This window comes from Symsagittifera roscoffensis, chromosome 2, assembly GCF_963678635.1.
Source record: "Symsagittifera roscoffensis chromosome 2, txSymRosc1.1, whole genome shotgun sequence".
NCBI classification, from domain to species: Eukaryota; Metazoa; Xenacoelomorpha; order Acoela; family Convolutidae; genus Symsagittifera; species Symsagittifera roscoffensis.
In genome coordinates this window covers 34,823,934-34,847,425 of record NC_087063.1, presented here as the reverse complement: position 1 = coordinate 34,847,425, position 23,492 = coordinate 34,823,934, and the positions used below count along the sequence as shown (strand labels likewise).

The 23,492-nt window shown below is 36.9% G+C and overlaps 1 protein-coding gene across 3 annotated transcripts; it reads left to right on the top strand.

Moving 5' to 3' along the window:
• The first annotated feature begins 253 nt into the window (after positions 1–253).
• Positions 254–23,492, top strand: LOC134840506 (transient receptor potential cation channel subfamily M member 3-like). 3 transcript variants are annotated; one of them, XM_063856350.1, is made up of 15 exons: positions 254–625; positions 7,602–7,678; positions 8,100–8,265; positions 8,580–8,915; positions 10,132–10,475; positions 11,228–11,528; positions 12,130–12,141; positions 13,065–13,256; positions 13,486–13,515; positions 14,028–15,515; positions 15,763–16,011; positions 16,186–16,484; positions 16,687–16,824; positions 17,022–17,201; positions 21,919–23,492. In XM_063856350.1, the coding sequence occupies exons 1-15, from the start codon at positions 404–406 to the stop codon at positions 23,252–23,254; spliced, it is 5,370 nt and encodes a 1,789-aa protein (XP_063712420.1). In that variant the 5' UTR covers positions 254–403; the 3' UTR covers positions 23,255–23,492. The 3 variants fall into 3 exon arrangements, with proteins under 3 accessions (XP_063712420.1, XP_063712422.1, XP_063712423.1); XM_063856352.1 differs by lacking the exon at positions 12,130–12,141; XM_063856353.1 differs by lacking the exon at positions 13,486–13,515.

The following is a 23,492-nucleotide window of genomic DNA, read 5'->3' as shown; positions in this document are numbered from 1 at the left end:
AAGAATATCAAAGTATTTTTAAATAGACTCTTGTTCGTTGAATTTCAGAAAAGGTTGAAGGGGCTCTGGAAAGAGCCGGCATGTATTTTAAAAATGATACTCCTGCTAGTTTTTTGCGCTCTATTTGAGGTGATAAATATGCTGCAATCATATAGGGAATACTGTTCCCGGTTTTATGTTTGTTTCTGACCAATGAGATTCATTGGTTCCAGTATAAAAGGAGATTGGCTAAGGTGCTCAATTGGTCATTTTAGTGCTGGTTAATCAGTTTACCTCTGCTACGATCTGTTCTTCTTTCAATTTCCTTCAGATTTCAGAGAAAAATGAATCTGAATATCTGCTCCGTGTTTCGTTAAATTTGTTATGACGTTTGGCTTTAACTTGAGCGACGTGGCTTTTGATAATGGCTGATAATGCTCTACAGCGAGCCGGTGTGGACACGACGCGAGAGCTTCACGATAACTATCATAAATATTCAGCACTTCCATCATCCTTCCAACCAACTTTTCAGCGACTCAACTCAGTGACCACAAAAGCAATAAAGCAGGATGGTGAAAATTACGTGGTTTATACTGATAACCATTGTGCCATGCTCTACAGTGACAACTCAAGAGAGAAATTCCCGGTTAGCTTGCATTTTATCGTTTTTTTAAACAATTGAGACAGGTAATTGTATTTCAATTCGGACACTAACTGTTTTTCATGCAAACATCTATAAGACAATAATAGCCGATTTTTATACATGTAAGCATTGAATGTTCTGACGAGTTATAATTGAAAAAATACATGGAATAAAACTAATTTTAAATGAAACGGTTGAACCGTCAGTTATACTATTTTTTAAGTTAAACTTATGATAACAACTGTATTGCAACCGGGTACTAGACTTTCCGTAAATAATTTTGTTCACAGAATAGTCAAAATTTAGAAAGGGTAGTTTTAGGTTCTGTTCAAAATGAATTCAAGTTTCTTTGCGTCTCTGGCACACTTGGTCTTGGAGGTAACGAATGCGCCTGTATCGGCAAATGTCCCGAGCTCGTATCTGACAGGACCAGATTTTTTTGCGCTGGAAATATTCTGTTTCAAAAAATGTCGGTTTGTTTTTTGTCAGCTTCTGTTTTGTCGGCTTAGTTGCCACATCGTAGAATTTTTTGCTGTACCCAATATGCATTGTAGTTGCGTTTAGGGTTTTGATTTAATTCTGCTGTTTGTGTTTTTTACTTACCTTGACTTCGTTAGTTTTTTTCCGCTAAAAACTTTATTATGCTCAAATGATTTCGTCCTATTCTTTTTGGCGAAGTATCTTCATATTGCGTCGTTTGATGACAGAAAAAGTTGTTCGTGTGCTGTTCTCGGTGTTTTGAGGCGGAGGGGGATTAGGACATTTTTAAATTAGTTTTTGTCTTTTTGAAGTTTTTTAGGCTCAGGAATTTTCCGCTTTTACTAGGCAGCTTGCGTGCGTTAGTGTAATAGTACGAACCTTCTTTTCTTCTAACCTAACTCGGAAATAAAAGTGTTCATTAATATTCTTTAGCATTGGAAGTTTCATAGCATCTGTTCTCTGATTTATTTGTGGCTAGTGTTTGTGATTTATTAAACGTCCGTGGGTGAGTTGTTCGTGCGTGGGGCTCAAAATATCTAGGTCGCAGATTGATTCCGAGACTTTTTAGAAGTGCCAGGCTTATTTCTACTTTTTCTTATTGAACTTTATAGAGCTGCTTTTTGCCATGTTCTCGCTAGTGTTTGCGAAGTTCTCGCTTTGTTTTGAGATGTAGATAGAATTTTTGTAAGGGCTATTTTCGAGATATGAATCTACTCAAAACATTTTTCAGAATTTCCATAATACATTGAAAATAATGACAAAATTCTTTTATTGTCATGTTTTCGACATCTGGGAGTTTTGATAAAAGTTGTGAGCATTTTTGTAACAAATTGTAATTATTCGAAACTTTTTTGTCATGTCATTGTTTTCAACCTTTTATTTGCCTAACTAGAAAGCTTTCTGTTGTTTCGAGATTAATCTAAAAATTGCGACTCCCAAACTCTTTACTTTTTGAGATGGTTTTTTAAATGTTTCTTTTTTGTGCATTATGTCAATGAAATGCTGCAAAAAGTTGCTTTTTTGAGTGAAATAAGGTGCTCTTTTTTGCTTTTTGGGATGTGGATTTGTCATACAGATTTCCCGAAAGTTATTTGAATAACTGATTTGGGTTGTACTTTTTTTTGTTTCTATCTTAATAGACGTCGGTGTCTCCCAACTTCGGATCGGGCTGCAAATAGGAGATTACCAAACTTTTTGCTTTTCGAGTTCACGAAAATTGAAGCAAGTATGAGATTAACAAACCTTTCGCTTTTTGAGATCCCTAAGTTGAATTGAGTTTTCCAGGATTTTCTCCTGAAACTTATGATTGGTGACACTTTTGCTGTAAGCACCATTTGTAGCATTCAAAGTTTTATAATATCTGTTCTTTCTTATCTGTGACTATAGTTTGCCAATTGTTAAGCGTCCGTGGCTGAGAGAGAAGGACGTGAGACTCCTAATTCGAATCCGGCACGTAGCAAAAGTTTTACTAATTCGATGCTTATTTCGACTTTTTCTTATTCGAGTTTTTAGAGCTGCTGTTTTGCCGTTTTCTCATAAGTGTTTGCGAAGCGCAGTTTCGCCTTCGCGTGAAAGAATTCAGGATAGATTTACGAGCTTTGGCAAGTTGTCGGCTTTTGATTATTTTTTGGAATATCCTTTGAACTATTAAATCTTCCTAAATTTTATGGTTGTCGTTTTTGGTGCTGGAAAAAAACGTTAAAAACAGCGGAAAACGAGAGATCAAATAAGTTTCAATCTAAGCCTTTTGATAGCTACTTGCTTAGATAAAAGCTGAAAATTAATTGGCCTAATTTTTTTATTTTAATTTTAAAATTTTGAAAAATTCGCTGGGATCATCGTTTTTTGCCCAACTTGTTACGCTTTTGGTTTCTGTATGTTGTTTTTTCTCAAAATGGAAAGTTATTTTTTGTTACGTTCTTAGGGGATGTTTTCCAATTTGTGGATTTTTTGTTTCGTATAAGTTTTATCTTCTCGAAATGAAAAAAATTCTCCGAAATTAAAAAATCAAATTTTGTTGCTTAGATACCATGTTCTATATATTACTCAGCATAAGGCTATCTAGTTTTTTGAGGTATCAACTGATCTAAATACACTAATGTTGACTGCAAATAAAAATTAGTTCACGTAATCGAGGGAATTTTCATGATTTTTGGTTTAATGTTTTTTGGTCTACCTGCCATCTTTTTTTATTTTAAAAAGTTTATCCAATGTTTTGTCAAGTATCTTCAAAAATGATGGCTTGAAATTGATTGATTCATTTTTAGGTTTTTGGGTGGCCTTACTGATTAATTTATTCCATTTGTTATATGATTTCCATTGATTCAAAAAGCCAGAACAAGAACCTTCGTAGATTTTTTCCTGATCGTTTTTACGAAGCAGATCTGTACCTACGTATGATTTCTTAAATTAAAGGGAAACATTCTTAAATTACAGGGTAAGGCTTGCGAAGCAGCCCGTATTAGAAGCTGACAAAGGTCTGAAACTGAAGTGTTTTTGAATTTCTTAAAACTTTGATTTGGTTATTTCAACATAAATAATCAAGAGATAACTGTTTTATAATCTTAATTTTAATTTCGTTTACAAATCAAGCCCTTTATAAAAATCATTTGAGAGTATTTCGAAAGTCAGAATCTAGATTTTTATTTTCATCCGATTGAACTATAAAGTTTTGCATAAACCGTTTTAATAGTTTGATGTAGTTTTAATACGAAACAAACCTGCTACTTGTATTAACAAAAGTTCAACCGAGTTTTTACCAAAAAAAACTATTGCACAGAATTCATCTATAAGATTATGAAAAAGACTGTCTAATTTAGTTGCTGGGCCTTGTGTTCTTTCACAAAAATATCTAGTTATTTTACACCATCTTATTGAAACGAAGTCTTTCTCGTCCACTTATTTTTTTGTCAAATTTGTTCTTCACGGATGTACTGTTGTAATCCGTGTGTCACTTAAAAGCTGCTTACAAAATTTTCACATCTATAATTGTATGTTCTTTTCTTATGACTTTAGTTTTTTGAAGACTTCTTCTGCACGTGTTTCTTCCTCAATGTTGTTTGCTGGCGGTTCCTCAAAATTTTGAGGTGCAACCAGAAATCAGTATTCTCTATTTTGATAAATTGATAGTATGTAGCTTTTATACACTCTAATGAGTTGTTCAACCGACAACATGTTTCTAGTAACATCATTATCTGTTTCGACACAATCCCTCGAAGCTTTAAGCGTTTTTGTAATTTCTTTGAGCTGAATACTTGTTTCGGTTTTGTCTAAAACTTAGCCATGTGTTAGCATCATCTGATGTAAAGTAGAAACAAAAGTGGACCTAGAACTGATCACAAAGCGACCTACTTTTTTTTCTGTTGTGTGTTCTTCGTTGGATTAATTTGAAATAGTTGGTAGCGGTTCTCTAGATGTGATTTTAGAATTCAAAATGTTCTTCTTTATTCATACTTTGAGCACTTTCGAAGCAGGATTTAATTATTCACAGTATCAAACGTTTTTGATAAATCAATGAGCGTAAAAAAATATTATTTTTTTTGACGATAAGTTTCAATTGATTAGAGAAATTCTTCAATTCCATCAATTCATGATTGTTCTGACAAAAATCCTTTAACTGTTTGAAAACATTTTTTTAAATAAGAAAATCTAACAAACCTCCAGTATAATTATATTTTGAATAGTTTTGCAAAAACATGTAGAAGTGATTTTGACCTGTAATTTGTGTTTGATTCCTCTTTCGTTTTATACATTCCAGATCAGACAAAGTTAAACAGATTGCCGGGTTAATTCTTCTAAAGAAACTTCTAGAGTCCTGAGCAAGCATGTCTTTTTTGTCAATAAACAAAATCAGCAAAATGTCTATCGTTTCAGATAAATAACATGTATTCTCTAGTTTTCTTTCATTTGAAAAATTTCTCCGTGATACAGCTCCATTGGGTCCAATTTCAACAAAAAAATTGATTTAAAGTTTCAACTGATTTTTTTTGCACTTGTAGCATTGTTCATCTCCGTCTTTATTTACCGTTGGCTTCACACTGCTGACGAACTTGAAGAAATTTGCTGTTTCTATTTGTCTGATAGTAATTACTGAGCGAGTTTCTAACCACTGATTTATTTTTGTTGCGTTGTCTTTTTTGTTGTATCGTTTCAGACATAGTTTTCCTTTTTAATGTTGACATTGTAACCTCCGCACGCCAGTGCTTAGCGTCTGTTTAGGTTGTTCAAGCGAGCTCGAGTAAGTGATTTACCAGCGTCTTCAAAAAATCAAGTGGTTGTTTTGGTGATTTACAAAGAATTCTCAAATAAATTAGGTTTCTCCCAATTTAGTTCGAATTGTTGGTAATTGATTTTTGTCTGTTGTAGTACAACTTCACCATTGAGACTTGTTCTCCTTTAAAAACAGCTACACCACCACGTCTGTTGGTTCTATTGAACCTGTAGAGTTTTTGGTACTCAGTTTTTGTTAAGAAAAAATGGCTCGATGATTCATTTAACCACGGTTCCGTTAGTACTAAAGTCCTTGGTTTGTCTCCAAGATTGAACTCATATGTTTTTAGTTCTCAATAATGTTTGGGAGATTGTGTATATTGCATCATAATGTGATTAATTTAAATTTTTGCTCAAGCATATCTCTCGCGTTTTGTGCAGGCTTTTAATTGCAGAGCATTATCTAGTTGGCTTATATATTTTAAATATTGGAGGTATTCAGCGGAAATCGCTTGCCACATTCAACTTTTAAACTTACACATTAAAGTGTTTGGTAATTTTGATACTCGATACTGCTTTACCGCTTCCTGTCTTGTAATCATTATTTTTCAAAACACTTTGTTTAAGATAAGCTGTACTATTTCAAATCCTTACTATTATAATGGTAATCTTAGCCGAATTTGCTTTAGATTAACAATTTGCAAAATCCTTGCATTCAGAGTAAGTCACTTCGTGCATTGCACACATTTTTCTGTTTTGTATTCATCGTTTTCTAGTATCAACCTAATTAATTGTTATTTTTTATAAAATCGAGAACGATTTTTAACCAATTCTGAGAAAACGTATCGTGCTTCTTGTTTTTTGCCGATTTTACACTTTCAATTTTGATTTACGTCACCTTCACACGTCATTCTTTATCATGGATTTGGTTCATTTTCCGTAGTCTACCAAGTTATAATGTTTCAGATATTGTTCCTTGCCCGTTTTTTCATTCCCATTTTTATGGCGGGATTGACGTTAAGAAAGATGTTTAGTTTCGAGAGTGATTTTATCTTTCAGAAATTACGCATTGACCTGATTCTCTCGAGTTGGTTTAGTTTTGTGTACAAAGTGTCCACTATAGTAAAATGTTTTGAAAATTCAAAGAGCTTTAACGCGATATATTTTTCTTCAAAATTTGAAAGTTGAAAGATGTTCGAAATTGAGTCAATCATTTTTTTGGCTTCTTTGAGTTTTGTTACTTTTTCCAACTGTATATTTGATTTCTTTAGCGTTTTCCGGTTTTAGACAATAGGTTTTTGTGCTTTGAGATACGCTATCATTTGAAAAACCTTTGATCTCCATCGACGAATTAACGCTAAAGCACCCAGAGCATTATACTCTAAAGCATTGGACTGAGGTTAATTTTCTTTGAGCAAAAGACTGTTATTTGGTGAAACAAACGCACTGAATCAAAATTTTGCCTTCACAACGTGGTTTGTGGTTTGCACAAAAATGAGTTAATTATAACTTTTTTTTCGCATTAATGTTTGTATGGCCAGCAGTTCGAAATTCGGTTTTACTTTTGTGCAATATTTTGTATTTACACTTGCGAAGCAAAGTGTATTAGTAGGAATTTTTTTCCCAACCTAAGTCGCCAATATTGGTGCCATTTTTAGGGCACCTTTACAGCTTATTGATAGCGTGTGCTTTAATATTCGAATTTTAATAAGCTTACACAGTTTATGCATTTTAAATTCATCGCATGAACTGAAAATAGCTATTTGTTTCAAACAACATAACAATAAATAAAACTCGTTTTCAAAAAATTTTCAACTCAATATATCTCGCAATTTTTTTAAATGCATATTTTATACATAATGTGATTTTATGCTTTGCGTTTTACTACATGCAATATTGTATCTTTTTTTTATTTGGTGCTACTTTTGCTGCATCGAATAGGCAATTTATTCGCATATGTATCTGCATTATTGGTGGCTAGTTTTTGAGGATTTTTAGCATCCGTGGCTGAGGGTTTAGTGCGTGAGACTCAAATTTGTTAGGTCGCACATTCGAATCCTACACGTAGCCGAGTTTTTGCTAATTCGAGGCTTATTTCTTTTTTTCTTATTCTACTTGAAAGAGCTGCCTTTTGGTCGTGTTCTCGCAAGTGTTTGTGAAGCGCAGCTTTGCCTCTGTGTATACTCTATTTGCTCTCCTTAATCTCTAGGTCTCCACCATGATTATACTTATCCATGAAAAAATACTTGGTTCATAAACGGAAATCTTGAAATGTTCTGTCGTGTTTCAGGTATCGAAGAGCTGGATTCAGAAACATATTAAGATGAAAACTTGCTACGAGTTCATGCCCTCAAACATAGCTGATGTGTTAGTAATTCTTTTTCCTTCTATTTTTGATTGTCCTCCAATTAGATAAATGATGAGTTTTTTAAGAGTCGATGAACGTAGTTCAATAGGTCTCAATGTTTTTTTTTCAGGAAAAGTCTTGAAGTTTGTTCAGGCTCAAAATTACTTTTTCGCGGTTTGACTTAATTTCTTTTTTAGTTTCCTTTGTTAAAAGGAAGGCAAACTCCAGTATCGAACAGCGAAAGTGTAAAGGTCACGAAAAACGTGATCGACTTCTTTTTTCGAATGATTTTGGTCCAAATAAAAAACAGTTTAATTTTTTGTAAAAAAGCTTACGGCCATCTATTTATTCTTTCTAATTCGAAAGTCGAGATTTTTTTTTTCTGTTTACTTGTGTTCATTGACACTTTTCCGACTATATGTTGGCTATGTTTTGTCTTAGATGTAAATGTGGTTACAAAGAGAGCGACCATTTGGTTGAACAGAGTTACAGACCAAGGACCAGAAGGCGCAGAAATGGGAGGTCATACATCATGACTACCAGGGTTCCGTGCAATACTTATGGAGTACTCGACTTTCAGGGAATCGGAGTGGTCAATCAGGCGCCAGTAAATGCTGAAATTTATAATTTAATTTAAAAATTGAAATTTTACTGGGAAAGTTAGTGACCTGCATAGATTCCATTCCTCATTGTTTTATTGACAGGATTAACTTCTTATTCATAGCTACGTTAAGCTCTTAGCGTTATGTGGAAACACTCGAACAAATTTTTGAATTTTTCCAGTTTTTTAATCCTAGTCTCACGTGGAGCGCAAATTACGCTCGTCAATATCAAGTGTAAAAATGGCGTTGAAAAATAAGTCTGTGAAAAACTGTAAGAGAAGAAAAGTAGCCAGAACAACATTTTTTTCAATGTGTTTAGTACTGTAGGATGGCAGAAGATATGAATGCTGCAATGGTGAGCAAATTGCTTTTGAATGTGTGGAAACTACCTGTTCCTAACCTACTCATATCAGTGCTAGGAGGCACCACAGATTTCGAACTACAACCCAAAGTGAAGCAGTCAATCAAGACTGGGCTAGTGCAAGCGGCCGAAACCACAGGGGCCTGGATTATAACTAATGGACTGAATTGTGGTGCCAGTAAAGAGGTTGGGTCGGCATTGAAGAATGCGTTCAAGAGGAACAACAGAATCCCCTGTATCGGAGTGACGCCCTGGGGAATTGTGCAGGGAAAAGAAGGCATGATTGGAATAGAGGTTAGAGTCAGATGAATTCGGTTAGCTAATTGCCACTAGTCAGCTGGCTTACAGTTGCTAGACGTCATAAACCGAAGAAAGCCAAGTAATTGAAACAACTTGAATGTCAGATTTGAAAGGCGCTAATAATGAAATAGTATTTGAACATGTGACAAAACTTGCTTCAAGGAGTTTTCATGCTTCTAAGATGTACTTGCGCATGATGCACTTTCGCGTGAGTTGGTGGTTATGAAACTACTTCTAAATGAATGAATTTCAACATCAGTTATTTGTTTTTTTTTTACATGCGGATACTCGACAGAAGCAAGATACATACACTCCATTCATAACCGAGCATTAGCATGGGTTACATAATCGAAATGCGATAAGTTTGGTATTTCTCGCCTGAGTAAATGGGTAAATAGAGTGATTATGATCGACGTTTTTCAATTTAATTGTTATCAATGTTTGTTTGTACTCTGGGTCGAAGTAAAGTTTCCGGGATTAGTTGAGCAATCTCCCCCATCCCCTCATTTCAGCTGTGGCCAAGTGAGCAATGCACGCGTCTCTCATAATAAGGGTCGTGTGTTCGAATCCCACCTCGGTCTCGTTGGAGGGGTCCCTGTGACAATCGCCTCAAGGTGAGACTGGCTACAGCGAAATGGATGAGTCCCGTCCCCCACGGTTGGTCCTGCATTGACTAGGGCGGGGTTAAAAAAATCAAGCGTTGGAGAGAAAAGGGATGGGAGAAAATGACCCAATTAGTCGCATATACAGCAGGCTTTTTTCTGTTATAAATGTAGAACAATGTGAATTTTAAGATTCTGGAGAGAACCAATTTTGGTATACAGATACGAAATTAGGGAAGCATCAGCCCTGGTAACTTGTTTTCTTTGAGGCAATTATTTCCCAAACAAAATAGTTGGAAAAATATTAAACCTTTCCGATGTTTTTCTCATAAAAAAACCTCAATCGATCAATTGACTGCATGCTAACTACAAATCAACTCCCTGCTCGCGTTGATAACGCCTTTTTTGTGCTTTGCATGGTGGAGATATCTCCATAGGTCAGTACAGGGGGGGTATTGCTCAATTGATCATATTTCCACTTTCTCGTAGGAAGATTTGGACCACAAAATTCAGGTGGTCGAATTCACAAAGGGGTTAAGAAATTCTCACTTCAGCTTCGACATCGTTAAGTGTTCGTTATTGTCGACTGAATTTCCTTCCATTTTCAGCATAAAGTGCGGTACTACAGTAGAAAGGCAGAAGTGGGTAAGCTCAACGCACATCACAGTCATTTTCTGCTGGCGGACAATGGAACTGCATCTTGTGACGGAGTAGAAGTGAGATTGAGGCGAAGTCTGGAGAGGTATCTGTCCGGCAGAAGTGTCCAGACTAGATTCCTTGGAGAGCCATCGGAGATACCCCTGGTGTGTGTTGCAATAGAAGGAGGAGTGAGTTTGATCAGGACATTGGCGGACTACTTGTCAGAGAAACCGCCAGTTCCTGTGGTTGTATGTGATGGAACTGGGAGAGCCGCCGATATTATTTCATTTGCGCATCGAGTATATGATGAGAGGTGGGTTTTTCATCAATATTCATTCTAAAGCTTGAACAAACAGATGTCGCCTTTTTAAGGAAGTTAAAGCCTCATTGTGAATTAAGTCTGCATTGTTACATTCATATATTTAACTTTTTAAGAGTCGATGAACGTAGTTCAGACTCTTATATAGGTCGCGATGATTTTTTTTCAGGAAAAGTCTTAAAGTTTGTTCAGACTCAAATTTATTTTTTTTGCGGTTTGACTTTGATTTCTTAATTTCAGTTCAATCCCTTTGTTAAAAGGAAGGCTAACTCCACTATCGAACAGCAAAAGTCTAAAGGCCACGAAAAAGGTGATCGACTTCTAGTTTCAAAAGTGGAGTTTAATTTTAAGTTTACCTGCGGAATCAAATTTTTTCCTTTTAATCCAGTTTTCTCAAATTAGGGTAATTTTATCAAAAAAGTGTCTATCATAAAGTGTTCTAGAAGTTAAACTAAAGGAAAACTATTTTTTTTCTGGGAAATTTTGGAACTTGACACTTGCTTTCATTGACTCTTTTCCAACTGTCGTCTGTTAGCTATGTTGTTTACTAAACTTGGTATAATATCATGTACAAATAACTCAAAATGGTAGTTTGCCCACGATAAAATGAGAAAGTCAAGTCAATGGGGAATCGCTCGTTTGCCCATGGTTAAGAAGGACGTGCATTTATTGATTAGTTGATTGGACTGGGAAATGTTATCTTGCCATCAAGCAACGAGTACGCATCATAGTTTTTTGTGTTTTAGAAAATCGATTCCGGAGAATGTTCGCCCCGAGTTGATCAACACGATGCATCTGTCTTTCAACATTACCACTGAAGATGCCAGCAATCTGCTGGATGAGCTGGTCAACTGTTTCCACATTGGCCACGAGCACATATCCATCTACTCTTACGGATCACAGGCGGACGGAGTTGCAGATGTCGACGTGAAGATTCTCTCGGCGCTCCTGAAGAGTCACTCTGAATCTTGTCTGGAGAGGTTTAAATTGACCATGTCCTGGGGACGCCCGGATTTGGCAGACAATGAGATTTTCAGACAGGGAAAGGTAGCAATGAAATTTAGTGTTTTAGGCTTGAAATTTTAATAATTGTGGCGACAAAGAACCTCGACATGGAGACTTCAATCTGCTTCATTATTTTTTTGTCAGTTTGATCTCGGCATTTGATTGTGGCTGGTATTGTTTCCAATTTTATTATGTGAAAAACCTCCTGGGGAAAATTGTGTGAAACAAATACATCCTTGTGGTCATGGGGTTTAGAATTGATTGTATTAAGAGGAGAGGTCTTTTCCATCTCTGATTTTTATCTCCCTTTTTAGTCGCCTGATCCTTTCAAAGCAAAATTGAAATGAGGAAACAAAAGTAATTTGTCTGTGCTTCCGACTTTAATCTATCCCTTCGGGATTGAAGCCCATCAGAATTAATTAACTTTTGTTTCCTGGTTTTATCCTCTTTGTTCCTCCTTTTAATCCGGCGGGATCCACTCGCCCCAGGATGTAATTAGCCTAATCCTACCGGACTCATGTTGCGATATTTAAGGATAAAATTAGCAAAAATTCATTCGTTTTCATCAAAGTTTCATGCTTTTTGCCTAAAAGGAGTTCCAAAATAGAAGTGCGAATTTATGTCAATCTAATTTTTTTTCTAGTCACATCCAACAGTAAGTTTGAATGAAGAACTGAAATTTAGATTTCTAATCCACTATATAGACTTTTCGTTAAATTCTCTCAATATTCTTTTCTGAGCTCAAAATCAAGTTTCTACTTCACTTTAAATGGTCATTTTGTTTCAGTGGAATCTGTGGTCATACATTGATTTTTAAATCAGTAGAGCCCCTTCATCCATTCAAATGAATGATCTTTCTAATCCGATAAAATTGGGGGCCTATTGTAGTCTAATTTGTTCTAAAAAGACACCACGAGTAGATTTAAATGGACTACAAAGCTCTTACCTTACATGTACTGACGACAGACTGTTTGCCTGATACGGATCAGTTTGGTGTGGTGTGCTACTTACCGTGTATGGACGCACTAACAAACAGTTTTGTTGATTAATCTGCCGTTTTTAAACAGATGACGCACTTGTATTTACCGTGTGCGGCATTTTTATGTTCAGGTCTTCGAAGGACAATATTCAAATCAACTTCTGTTTTTCATGCGTCACTTCATTTCACTGATCAAATTCAAAAAAGCTAGCACTCAATCTCCCTAAATGAAAATATATTGATAAAAGACAAGAATAGCTGTTTCCATAATTAAACATCATTTTAATATCGGCGCTTAGAAAATAGATATATCATGCGGATGTCATTTTGTTAGTTTTTCCAGATGAGAAATATGATGCGCTGATTTTTTTTTACTTCGAGTTAAAGGTGAAATGAAAGATCATTAAAGGTGAAATGAAAGAGCATTAAAGGGGAAATGCAAGACAGAGCTCACCGAGGTCTGTAGTTTGAGATTATTTGTGATCTAGCGATAGCAAATGTGGAAGCAGGTGTCAACCAGTTACACTGCTGGAGAATCATCTGGCTAGCATAAGAGTTGATGATGTTGTGATGCTATTGGAGATTAACAACTGTTTCAGGAGTGGGAAGTGAGTGACCTGCACGAGGCGATGATGTTGGCTTTACAGCAGGACAGAGTGGACTTCGTGAAGCTGCTGCTGAACAATGGCATCGACATCCAGAAGTTCCTCACGTTCCAGGCCATGGAGGAGCTGTTCAACAACTGCAGAGCACCCAACTCCATGCTGGCCAAACTCCTCAAGGAGGTCAAGGTGGCACAATTTTGCATTGTTTAACTCGTAAAGCATCCAACATTCATTCAAACACCTTGTCTTCAAGTCGTTTTTCTCACGAACGTTCTTTCTCGCGCTCTTTTTTTGATGATTTGACATATACAAATTAGTTTCCTAATCGAATTCATGTTCCAAGCGCAGCTCAAATTAAACCACCGAGATGTTTGCTGTTTAATTTGTACTATTTTACTAGTTGATTCATTTTTAGCACGATACCCAATATGTTGTGAAAGAACAGGTATGAGTGCATGTACAAACATATATAGGTAGATTATGTTAGTTGAGAAAATCAGTCAATGCATTTTCGATCATCGATAGTTGTCCGTTTCAAGGTGTTCTAGCTGTAGAGGTGATATTTCACTGAAAGAGAGAGCTATTCAGCTGAAATGTCCTCAAAATTGTTTGATTTATCATCCTTGTTCTGGAAAGATAGATTGTTCATTCCCCATGGATTGGAATTGGAATTGAAGCATCTTGTTGATTAGATTGGAATGTTTTGCCTGATTATGAAAATCATTGTGCTGCAATTAGTAGCCCCATAGATACAGCGGAATTCGCATTGGCAGATCTTGTTGAAATTGATCCCTATATTAGGTAGTAATGGCTCTCTGCACCCCTGTAATGAACTGCTCCAACCGCTAAGCGTATAGAAATATTGACACTTGTCATGAATTCTTCTCCCCGTACCGTTTTGCAATAAGGGAGGAGCAGAGTGCTTGATTATGTTCATGTTGACTAGTGTACGTTTAGAGCAAAGCTGCAAATGAGGAGCACATGGCTGTGTCCTTGATTGACATCGGAAGTATCATTGAAATGTTAATCGGAGGCGTGTACAGAAGTGCCTACTGTCGGAAGAGTTTCAAGATCAAATACAAGAGCCACAGACAAAGCTTAGTAGACCAGGAACTTAATAAAAAGAAGCTACGAAGGATCAGTGTGAAAGACAAACTTTTTGCTCTCAGTTCAACTCATAGTTTCAAGAACCTGACAGATCAGGCCAGTAATCACGAACATTCAGAAGGAACAGAGGACGCGGAAAGTAAACCAGAGAAGGTTGTATTTGAATACCCGTTTCATGAATTGTTCGTCTGGGCAGTTTTGGCTGAGCGCCAAGAAATGGCCAAGTTTATCTGGCAACAATCACCAGAACCTCTGGCGAAGGCAATCACGGGTGCGAAATTGTACTTCTCAATGAGCGAAGAGGCAGAAAAGGATGATTCCGATTTAGGATCAGCTGAGAAATTGAAAAGATGTGGGGACGAATTTCTGGATTTGGCTTTGAATCTATTGGAGGAGTGTTACGTGAATGATGTCGATTTGACTTGTCAGTTGTTGACATACGAATTGCGTCAATGGAGCAAGCAAACCAATCTCAGCATGGCCGTCAATGCTAATGCGAAAACATTTGTGTCGCATAATGCATGCCAGTTGCTCATCAACGATTTGTGGATGGGAGGTCTGAAGATCAACAAAAACAGTAACTTCAAAGTGATAGCGTGTATCCTTTTCCCGCCAGTTTTGTTGCTGATGGAGTACAAAACGGTGGAACAGTTGAGACTTATGCCTCAAACTGCTGAAGAACATGCCGAAGTCGACCCGCTTCACTACGACTCAAGTTCGTCGTCTTCATCGTCATCGTCGTCTTCTACTTCATCAGAAGAAGGATCTAACACGGGTGAAGATGACCATAAAGTATGGCGAAGGCTCAAGCGGCTGAAGAGACGTCGGAATAAGTCAACAACTAACAGTGTGAACGAACAAATTATACTGCAGTGTGTGAATAATGACGGATCTCAAGCTATAGACTTGGTGACGGTCAAAAATGGGAAGCTTAGTACCACCAGCAATAAAAAGATTCCGGACGATATTGCCAGTGATTTAAAGCAAGTCGCGGAAGAGCATTTTCCACGTGCAATTCAGAAGGAGAACAATGAAGTATCAGGTAACAATGATTCCACTGTTCGAATTGTGGGCCCCAAGGATGAAAGAAATCATTATGAAGATGTGAAAAGTGTCGTGTCCTCTGCACGAGTAAACATAGAAATCACGGCGAAGAAGAAAATTTACGAGTTCTTCAATGCACCGATAACCAAATTCTGGACGCACACGATGGCATTTTTCGTGTTCCTGACATTGTACCATTGGATGATTCTGGTGAAATTGCCAGTGTATCCACACTGGACTGAGATCTACGTGATATGCTGCATCATTTCTATGTGCCTCGAAGTCTACAGGGAGGTAAATAGTCCATATTCACTGGAACCTGTTGAATGCAATAAAGTGCATGCTTAGGCCAGCGAAATCATTGTTAAATTTCATTATACCTTTGTAAGATTAAACGTTTCTTCATTTCTTATCCCTTGCTCGTCATTGCATCCGAGAATTACGTATAATACCATTTTTACTAATAATATAGATGACTTTTTACCGCGTTTTGTGTTGTTGAACAAGTGTGCAAGTTATGGTGTTGTATTTTGTGCGTCAGATAGCGACTAGTGAGCCTGTGAAAGTTCGCCTGAAGGTGAGTGTGTGGTTGAGTGACCCCTGGAACATCATCGACTTCCTCGGCTGCACTCTCTTTCTCATTGCCCTGCCCTTGCGCTGTACCCCGGCCACTATGGCTTGGGGCAGGTGGCTCTACTGCCTCGATGTCATCTTCTGGTATGCCAAACTGCTCGAGGTATTTAGCGTCAACAGGACTCTGGGACCCTTCGTGCAGATCATTGCGCAGATGGTAAGACATGTTGCACTCAGTCACTTTCAGCTAACTGGGAACAGTATGGCTCATTTCAGTAAACCGGTATCTCAAACAGAGGTTATAGAATGCTTTTTGTGAAGAATAACGGCCACTAATGATCCATAGAAATGTGAAATATTTGAATTAGTCTAGGATGAATTTTCCGTTTAGATGTTGGACATGATATCTTTCATGGTGTTCATGTTCCTGGTGCTCTCCTGTTATGGTACAGTAAGACAGTCAATTTTGAACCCGAATGAACCCTTCCGCTGGAAGAACATCAGAGACATCTTCTTCCACCCCTACTTCATGATATACGGGGAAGTGTATGCGATGGAGATAGCACCCGAGTGTGGCACGGATCACTCTCCCGAATGTGTGACCGGACACTGGATCGAGCCGGCTCTGATGTCAATTTACTTGCTAGTAGAGAACATTCTGCTTGTGAATTTGCTCATCGCTGTTTTTAAGTGAGTAGTGAAAAATCATACTTAAGCTGTAAGGTGTGCACACTTCAAACTGATTTGTCATAGTTAGATTATTGGGAAGCGGAATTTGATGTCTTCTTGGTCCAAAAGGCCCCACTTTTTATTATATAGATGAAACTAAAGGCTTGGAAAAATCTCCAACTTGTTGATGCTTTCATTTGTCTTGTCAATTGTATTTGTTTAGCAACACCTACAACCAGGTGCGCACCATGACGAAAGAAGTGTGGAAGTACCAGCGCTACTATGTTATCATGCACCACGAGACCAAATCAGTGGTACCTCCCCCACTCACTTTCATCAGCTACGTCTACTTCTTCGTCAGGTAATATATATTTATTAGCTAATTTTCATCACTCGGGTAATATATTCGTTTAAGTAAAGGTATGAAAAGTTTTCGGATATAAACGCCCAAGAATAATTCCATATTATGTCCCAGTCTGTTCATTGTGTAATTTACTCAAGATAACAATAGCAGCATATATCTTAAACAGCATATATATCAAAATGGAAAATGTTCAGATGTGTGGTAAAGAGACGCAAGTTGCACGCGTACGACAAGGGTCTGAAGTTGTTTCTGAGTCGGGAGGAGGAGCTGGATCTGAACGGGTTCGAGAACAAGTGTCTGGCCAACTACCTGCGCAGAACTGAACATGATTCCAGACAGTCCAGCAACGAACGCGTCAAGCTCATCGACCAGAGGTTAGAAGCGGTTATGTCCTTGAGTTTTTGTCACTCTTCCTTCTATTTCCCGTATCTGTTTGTTTATTGTTTCCAATAATTGCATCTAGATCAGTCCCGCTCAAGTCTAAGGCTATTCATATAGTGCGCTGATTATGATGCGAAAAACTTCGTCATTATTTTTGTAACCTAAGAACAGTAGAATCTAACTTAGAAATGCGGAGCTATAGTCATAAAGTGGCAAGTTTTTCATACGAGTAACTCAAAGTAACTTTTTTCATTAGACAGCTGCATTTCTCTTCTATGAGGTAAATATTTGGTGACATTCAGATTTTTTTTGTTAATAGCATATTAACAAACGCCGCAGCATACTGAAATTTAGATCTAAAATATCAGAGCGGCAATGTGAATGCTTAGGATGAAGGGAACCATTTCCCCAGAAGTAACACAGAAAACGTTCTCCCCTAACGCAAAATTGATACATGTATGGGTGAAATTATCCACTTAAATTCAGTGCTTCATTTAGTCTTTCTAGTCATAATTACTCTTGCAATCGGGTACTAGACTTTTTTCCTGTGATTAACTTTGTTCAATGGGCTCATCTAGACTCATTTCCTGGAAACCTTTTTTAGCAACAAATTTACAGGCACAAAATAGTTTCTGCTAGTTAGCATTTTAAATATCTGTCCTATTCGATTTTTTTGACGTTGGTGTATTTTTACCAACTTGATTTTTTTTGTTATAATAGGTTTCGGCCTATATTATATCGGCTTAGAGGCCTCATATTGTTTCATCTGACGAGCGAGTAAATTTTTTGTGTATGTGTGTGTGCGTGTGTAATTGAGGGTGAGGAGATTTAATCAAATTTTATGTCTTGTTGAATTTTTTCGGCTTAAAGGGCTTCTGCAAGAAAGGTATTTTCGGCTTTGTAACCGCTGGGTAAATTTTCTTTCAATGTTGATTTTACTTTCTATTGTCTTCTATTGTTTCAAAACTAGTCTTATTCATTCTGTTATATCTAGTTTTTTTTGACATTTTCGAAATCTTTTCAATCTTTTTTATTTAGCGGCTTTCTTGTTTTGTATCGCAAGTTGTGCGAAGCTCAGCTCAGCTTTGCATCTGTTTGAAGAGTTTTATTTCCATTAATTCGGGCATTTTCTCTCAGTAATTGTTTTTAAATTATAGCCACCTAATTTTTGGGTTCTTTTTCAGGTTAGTTGCTACCAAGAAGTGCGAAATTCACTTTTCAGCTTGCCGTTGTTGCTGATCTTATTATTCTATGGTTATTGCCCTAAGGCTGAAACAGCTGTAGCGAGTACTGAATTGGTTCATTAATTTCGATTATTTTTTTTTTTTTCGCAGGTTTAGTGGGTTTACGGACGTTTATACTCGGATCTCATGGCTATGTTGCGCAATTTTAGGACGGAGCAATTCGTATCCAGTGTCGTACCTCAGTATATTTCTATGAGGTCTCTGAAGGTTGCTCTTTTTACAGCTAAGCATGTTTGACAGTTTCTGATATATCTAGCTAAAAATTCTGTAAAACCAGGGAAATAAAACCGTTTTCGAAATTCTTGAGTTGTCCTACTTATTCCTAAATGACCTCCTCTGGGTGCAATGTGGATTCTGTATTACTCCTCGCTTCTTAGGTTTATTGGTACACACACATGTCGGTGACTTACTTTCCCTGTATCGTCTTAAAATTTTCTATACAGCTTCCCATCGATTATTTCGAATCTTAGCATGTTTTTGCGATACTTTTTAAGATCGTAGCTAGAGTACGTCAATCTTCATTACATCCTTTTTCCATCCATTCAACAACTTCCTTAATGTCCTGATCTTTTTTCTGTTCGTTTTATAGATCTACAGGTAGCATTTCATCTTTATAAATTATCGAGCTATTTTTTGGATCGCTATCTTGAATAGAATTAACTTGTACTTCTCTTGTTATTTGAAAAAAACTCATTTATTTTTCGTGAGCTTCCGGTTTCTTTCACCTTTAAAACATTTTATACTTCTGAGAGTAAACTGATTTGAAATTTTAAGGCTTCTGCTAAATCTGGTTTCATTTGATTTTCCTCAATACTTGCAATATTTTCCTCAGGTAATTCGCAATTTGATATTGTTACATCTGGTGTTTTCGCTTTTGAGTGAACTAAAATGTCTCTAGTTGGAATGGAGTCCTGTAACTCTAGTTCTGCTGTCTGGTTTGGTTCAGTTTGCATTCTTGAAAGGAAATCAGCTGCCTCATTAGCCTTTCCTGGTGAATGCGCAATCACTATATTGTACGTTAGCACTCTGTCCAAAAAATTCCAAATTGATGGTGGCATCGAAAAATGACGTTAAGCTTTTATTATCCGTTAGGATTATAACAGGTTTTTTGCATCCCCAAATGTAGTTTGAAAAACTTTCCAGTGCAAAATACAAAGCTAGGAATCTCTTGCAATAAGTTGATATTTTCAGTTGACCTGAGTTAGATAGTCTTGAACCGTATGAAACTGGTGCATAACTTTTAACTTTGGTGTCAGTTTTTCCTTTTTGATTATAATCCTCGATCATGAGAACAAAACCGTTAATATGGTAACTAGCATCACAGAGTAATCCATACTGCTGATCAGGTTTTACTAATCTTAATGTGGTTTTTGTTGCTTTTGAAAGATCATCTCTCAGAATTTGATGGTCTTCGTTTATCTTAAACTCTACGTTTTTTCGTAAAAGATTATAAAATGGCATTAGTTTTTCAACTAGAATAGGTAGAAATGATCTAAAGAATTGAACGAGGCCTAATAATTTTTTTGTTTGCTTGACTGTCTGTGGAATTCTCATGTTTCTCAGAATTTTTTCCTCTTCAAGTTGTAATCCCTTTTCAGTTATCATGTTTCCCAAGAAAAAGATTGGTGGCATTCCGAACTGGCCTTTCTTTGGTGACAGTTTCAATCCTTAACTTCTCAAACATTCAAAAAATTTCCTTACATTTGGAATCGTTTCCGAAAATCTGTTACTACTGCGCCTATATCATCCTTGAATTGTGTACATAGATCTGATGTCACACAGGGGTCTAGATATGATCTGATGAATCATCTAAAGCCTGTCTATGGCTTACTCAAGCCTTGAGCTAGAGATTTATATGCAAAGGTGCGTGAAGCAAAGTTAAAAGCTAACAGTTGTACTGATAACGGATATGCCATTTGTGCACAACGATATGCTTGTGAACAGTCAAGTTTTGTGAAGTCTTTTTTCCCTGCAAAGTGGTTTACTGGGTCTGTCATGTTGGAAATTGGGAAGTTATTATTATTGTAATGATGTCGGAGTAGATGATTTATTCGTCTTAGATCAAACACTTTGCGCAATTTTCCTGACGTCTTTCTTTGTGCAAAAATCGTGCTGCTGTACATTGAATTTGGTAAAGTAGTTACTATGTTAAAGTATTGCATTAAAGCTACTTCTACTGATAGTTCTTTCCTAAGGTGTATGGGCGTTGGTGGATTCTGTATAACTTGGTAAATTATGCTCAAGTGTTAGCTTTATTTTCAACACTGTGTTATAACCAACATCGAATCTGTTTTGCAAAAATGTCAAAAAAACTCGAGCTGAAGTTCCTTGATTTTTGATGTCTGTTCTGTATCTAGTGCCGTTTCATTCCAATTAAATTGCTCATGGATTTGTTTTTTATCATCTGGATTTGATATATCCAGCGTATCAAGTCCATCAATTCCTGAATTGAGTAAAAAGTTCGTTTTTGTAACTTTGGCAATGTTTCTGGCTCATGGCAATTTTCAGGTGTTGGGAACCAAAGTTTTTCATATTCAGGTTCTGGTCTTGTGGTGCTGTGCATTTCTTTTTTTATCGACTTGGACTAGTTGATTGAGTTCCGAAAAAAATTTTCCTTGTGTTAATTTATTTTGTGCAAGCATGTTTGCATCTATAGGAATTAATTCACTTGATTCCGTAGGAGTGAAAACTTTAAAGAAACCTAACTTTGTTCCTTTATTAATTGTCACGGGATGATCCAAAAGATTGATTGCTAAAGTTTGGTTTCGGCCTATATTATGTCGGCTTAGAGGCCTCATATTATTTCATTTGACGAGCGAGTAAAATTTTTGTGTATGTGTGTGCGTGTGTAATTGAGGGTGAGGAGATTTAATCAAATTTTATGTCTTGTTGAATTTTTTCGGCTTAAAGGGCTTCTGCAAGAAAGGTTTTTTCGGCTTTGTTACCGCTGGGTAAAATTTTTTTCAATGTTGATTTTACTTTCTATTGTCTTGGGTTGTCTTCTATTGTTTCAAAACTAGTCTTATTCATTCTGATGTATCTATTTTTTTTTTGATATTTTCGAAATTTTTTCAATTTTTTATTTTTAGCGGCTTTCTTGTTTTGTATCGCAAGTTGTGCGAAGCTCAGCTTTGCATCTGTTTGAAGAGTTTTATTTCAATTAATTCGGGCATGTTCTCTCAGTAATTGTTTTTAATTTATAACCACCTAATTTTTGGGTTCTTTTTCAGGTTAGTTGCTACCAAGAAGTGCAAAATTCACTTTTTTTTAGCTTGCTGTTGTTGCTGATCTTATTATTCAGTACCCATTTTCTAACTATGTTGACCATGGTTATTGCCCTAAGGCTGAAACAGCTGTAGTGAGTACTGAATTGGTTCATTAATTTCGATTATCTTTTTTTTTTGCAGGTTTGGTGGGTTCACTGACTTTTTTACTCGGATCTCATGGCTATATTTCGCAATTTTAGGACGGAGCAATTCGGATCCAGTTTTGTCGACATTAACGACAAAATAGCGGTTAATAGAACAGCCCTGCAAAGCCTCGAACATCAGATCGAAGAAATCAACCGAAATACCAACGAGAAACTCGACATGATGTTCTCAATGTTAAAGAAGTTGACTGAAAACAGTGAAAATATCCAGGACCAAACTTTAGTTGGAGACTCAAATCAGGATCTCAGCGACAATAATTCGGTTATGAAACCTAAAAGGCAATCGAGTGAAGATAGTAGAACAGGTCCAAACCCTCCTTTTTTAACAGCAGTTCAAAAGCCGTACGAAAGGACTCATTCGTGTGAAAGTCAAAACGGAGCACCAGTTGTCCGGCGGATTCCTAAGTTCAGTCTCAACAACCGCCAATTTAGTGTTTCAGGAGAAGCGTTGAACAAAATGTTCAGCTCCAGTCAATCAATTGCGAACAAGGGATTACATCATGATCATAGTTACTCTTCACAAGCATACGCTGCATATTTAAACCACATGCTCCCCCTTAGAGAGCGCGACTACTTATCAATCACAGATCACATAGAAATCCACTACATGTCCATGGAACCACAACGCTCTAGTATGTCATCACTAGGAGATGAGGGAGATGATATCATTGATAAAGAGAAGAGATCGGAAAAGAATCATCTAATGGCAGTGACTGAGTTTATGAGACGTAAGTTTAGGTACTCGTCCTATAGACGCAGACGCGGGTCAAGGAGAAGACGTAGAGAAGTTGAAGATGACAATGCAAATCCAGGCGTGAAGATTCAAGTTGGAAGTGAAAGTGATGAAGATGATAACACTGATGGACAAACAATTGTTGACAACAATCACGAGGAAGAGATTAATTACTCGAACGAAGAACTTGATTTTGAAAATGAAGACGATATTGAAGACGAAAACTTAGATGACGACGAAGATGAAGACGATGATGGCGAGGGATCACGCAAAGCTTCAAATATTGTGGACGAAGTTCCAGTAAACGACGATGATGTCACACTTTCGCAGCTTCTGTCTTCCAATTCATCCGGAATACTTCAGGACGCATTCAACGAACAAGCTCTGGCAGCTCAGAGACAACGAGCGTCTAACAGTAACCATAAAAGCTCAAGTTCATCTGTAGATACGCTTCCAAGGTCGCCAATTGTGAAACCATTTTCACCATGGAGTTCCGAAGCTCCAGACGCATCCAGTCAGTCTCAGGGATACCCGACCGTCGGCAAGTCAAGTTTTCCCGCAGTAGATATCCTCAGTTGCCTTGTTGAAGAGAGTGCTGCTAGTGAAAGGAGCTCCACAGACGTTCAGAATAACCCTTAGAGCCCCTTTAGATATGGACCAATTTGTGAACTTAGAAGATAAAATTAGTTATTCAGCTTTAGTTATTATTAAGTTAATGAAGGGCAGTTGAAATCTATAATGGTGCTAGTTTTAATTTCTGTTGTACTGTCTTAATTCTGTTAAATATACAACAGCGGGATATTTTCCATATTTTTGCTTTTAATTCGGGTAACTTTAATATTACTAACTTTTTGTGTTCAATTTAACTTTAACTGAA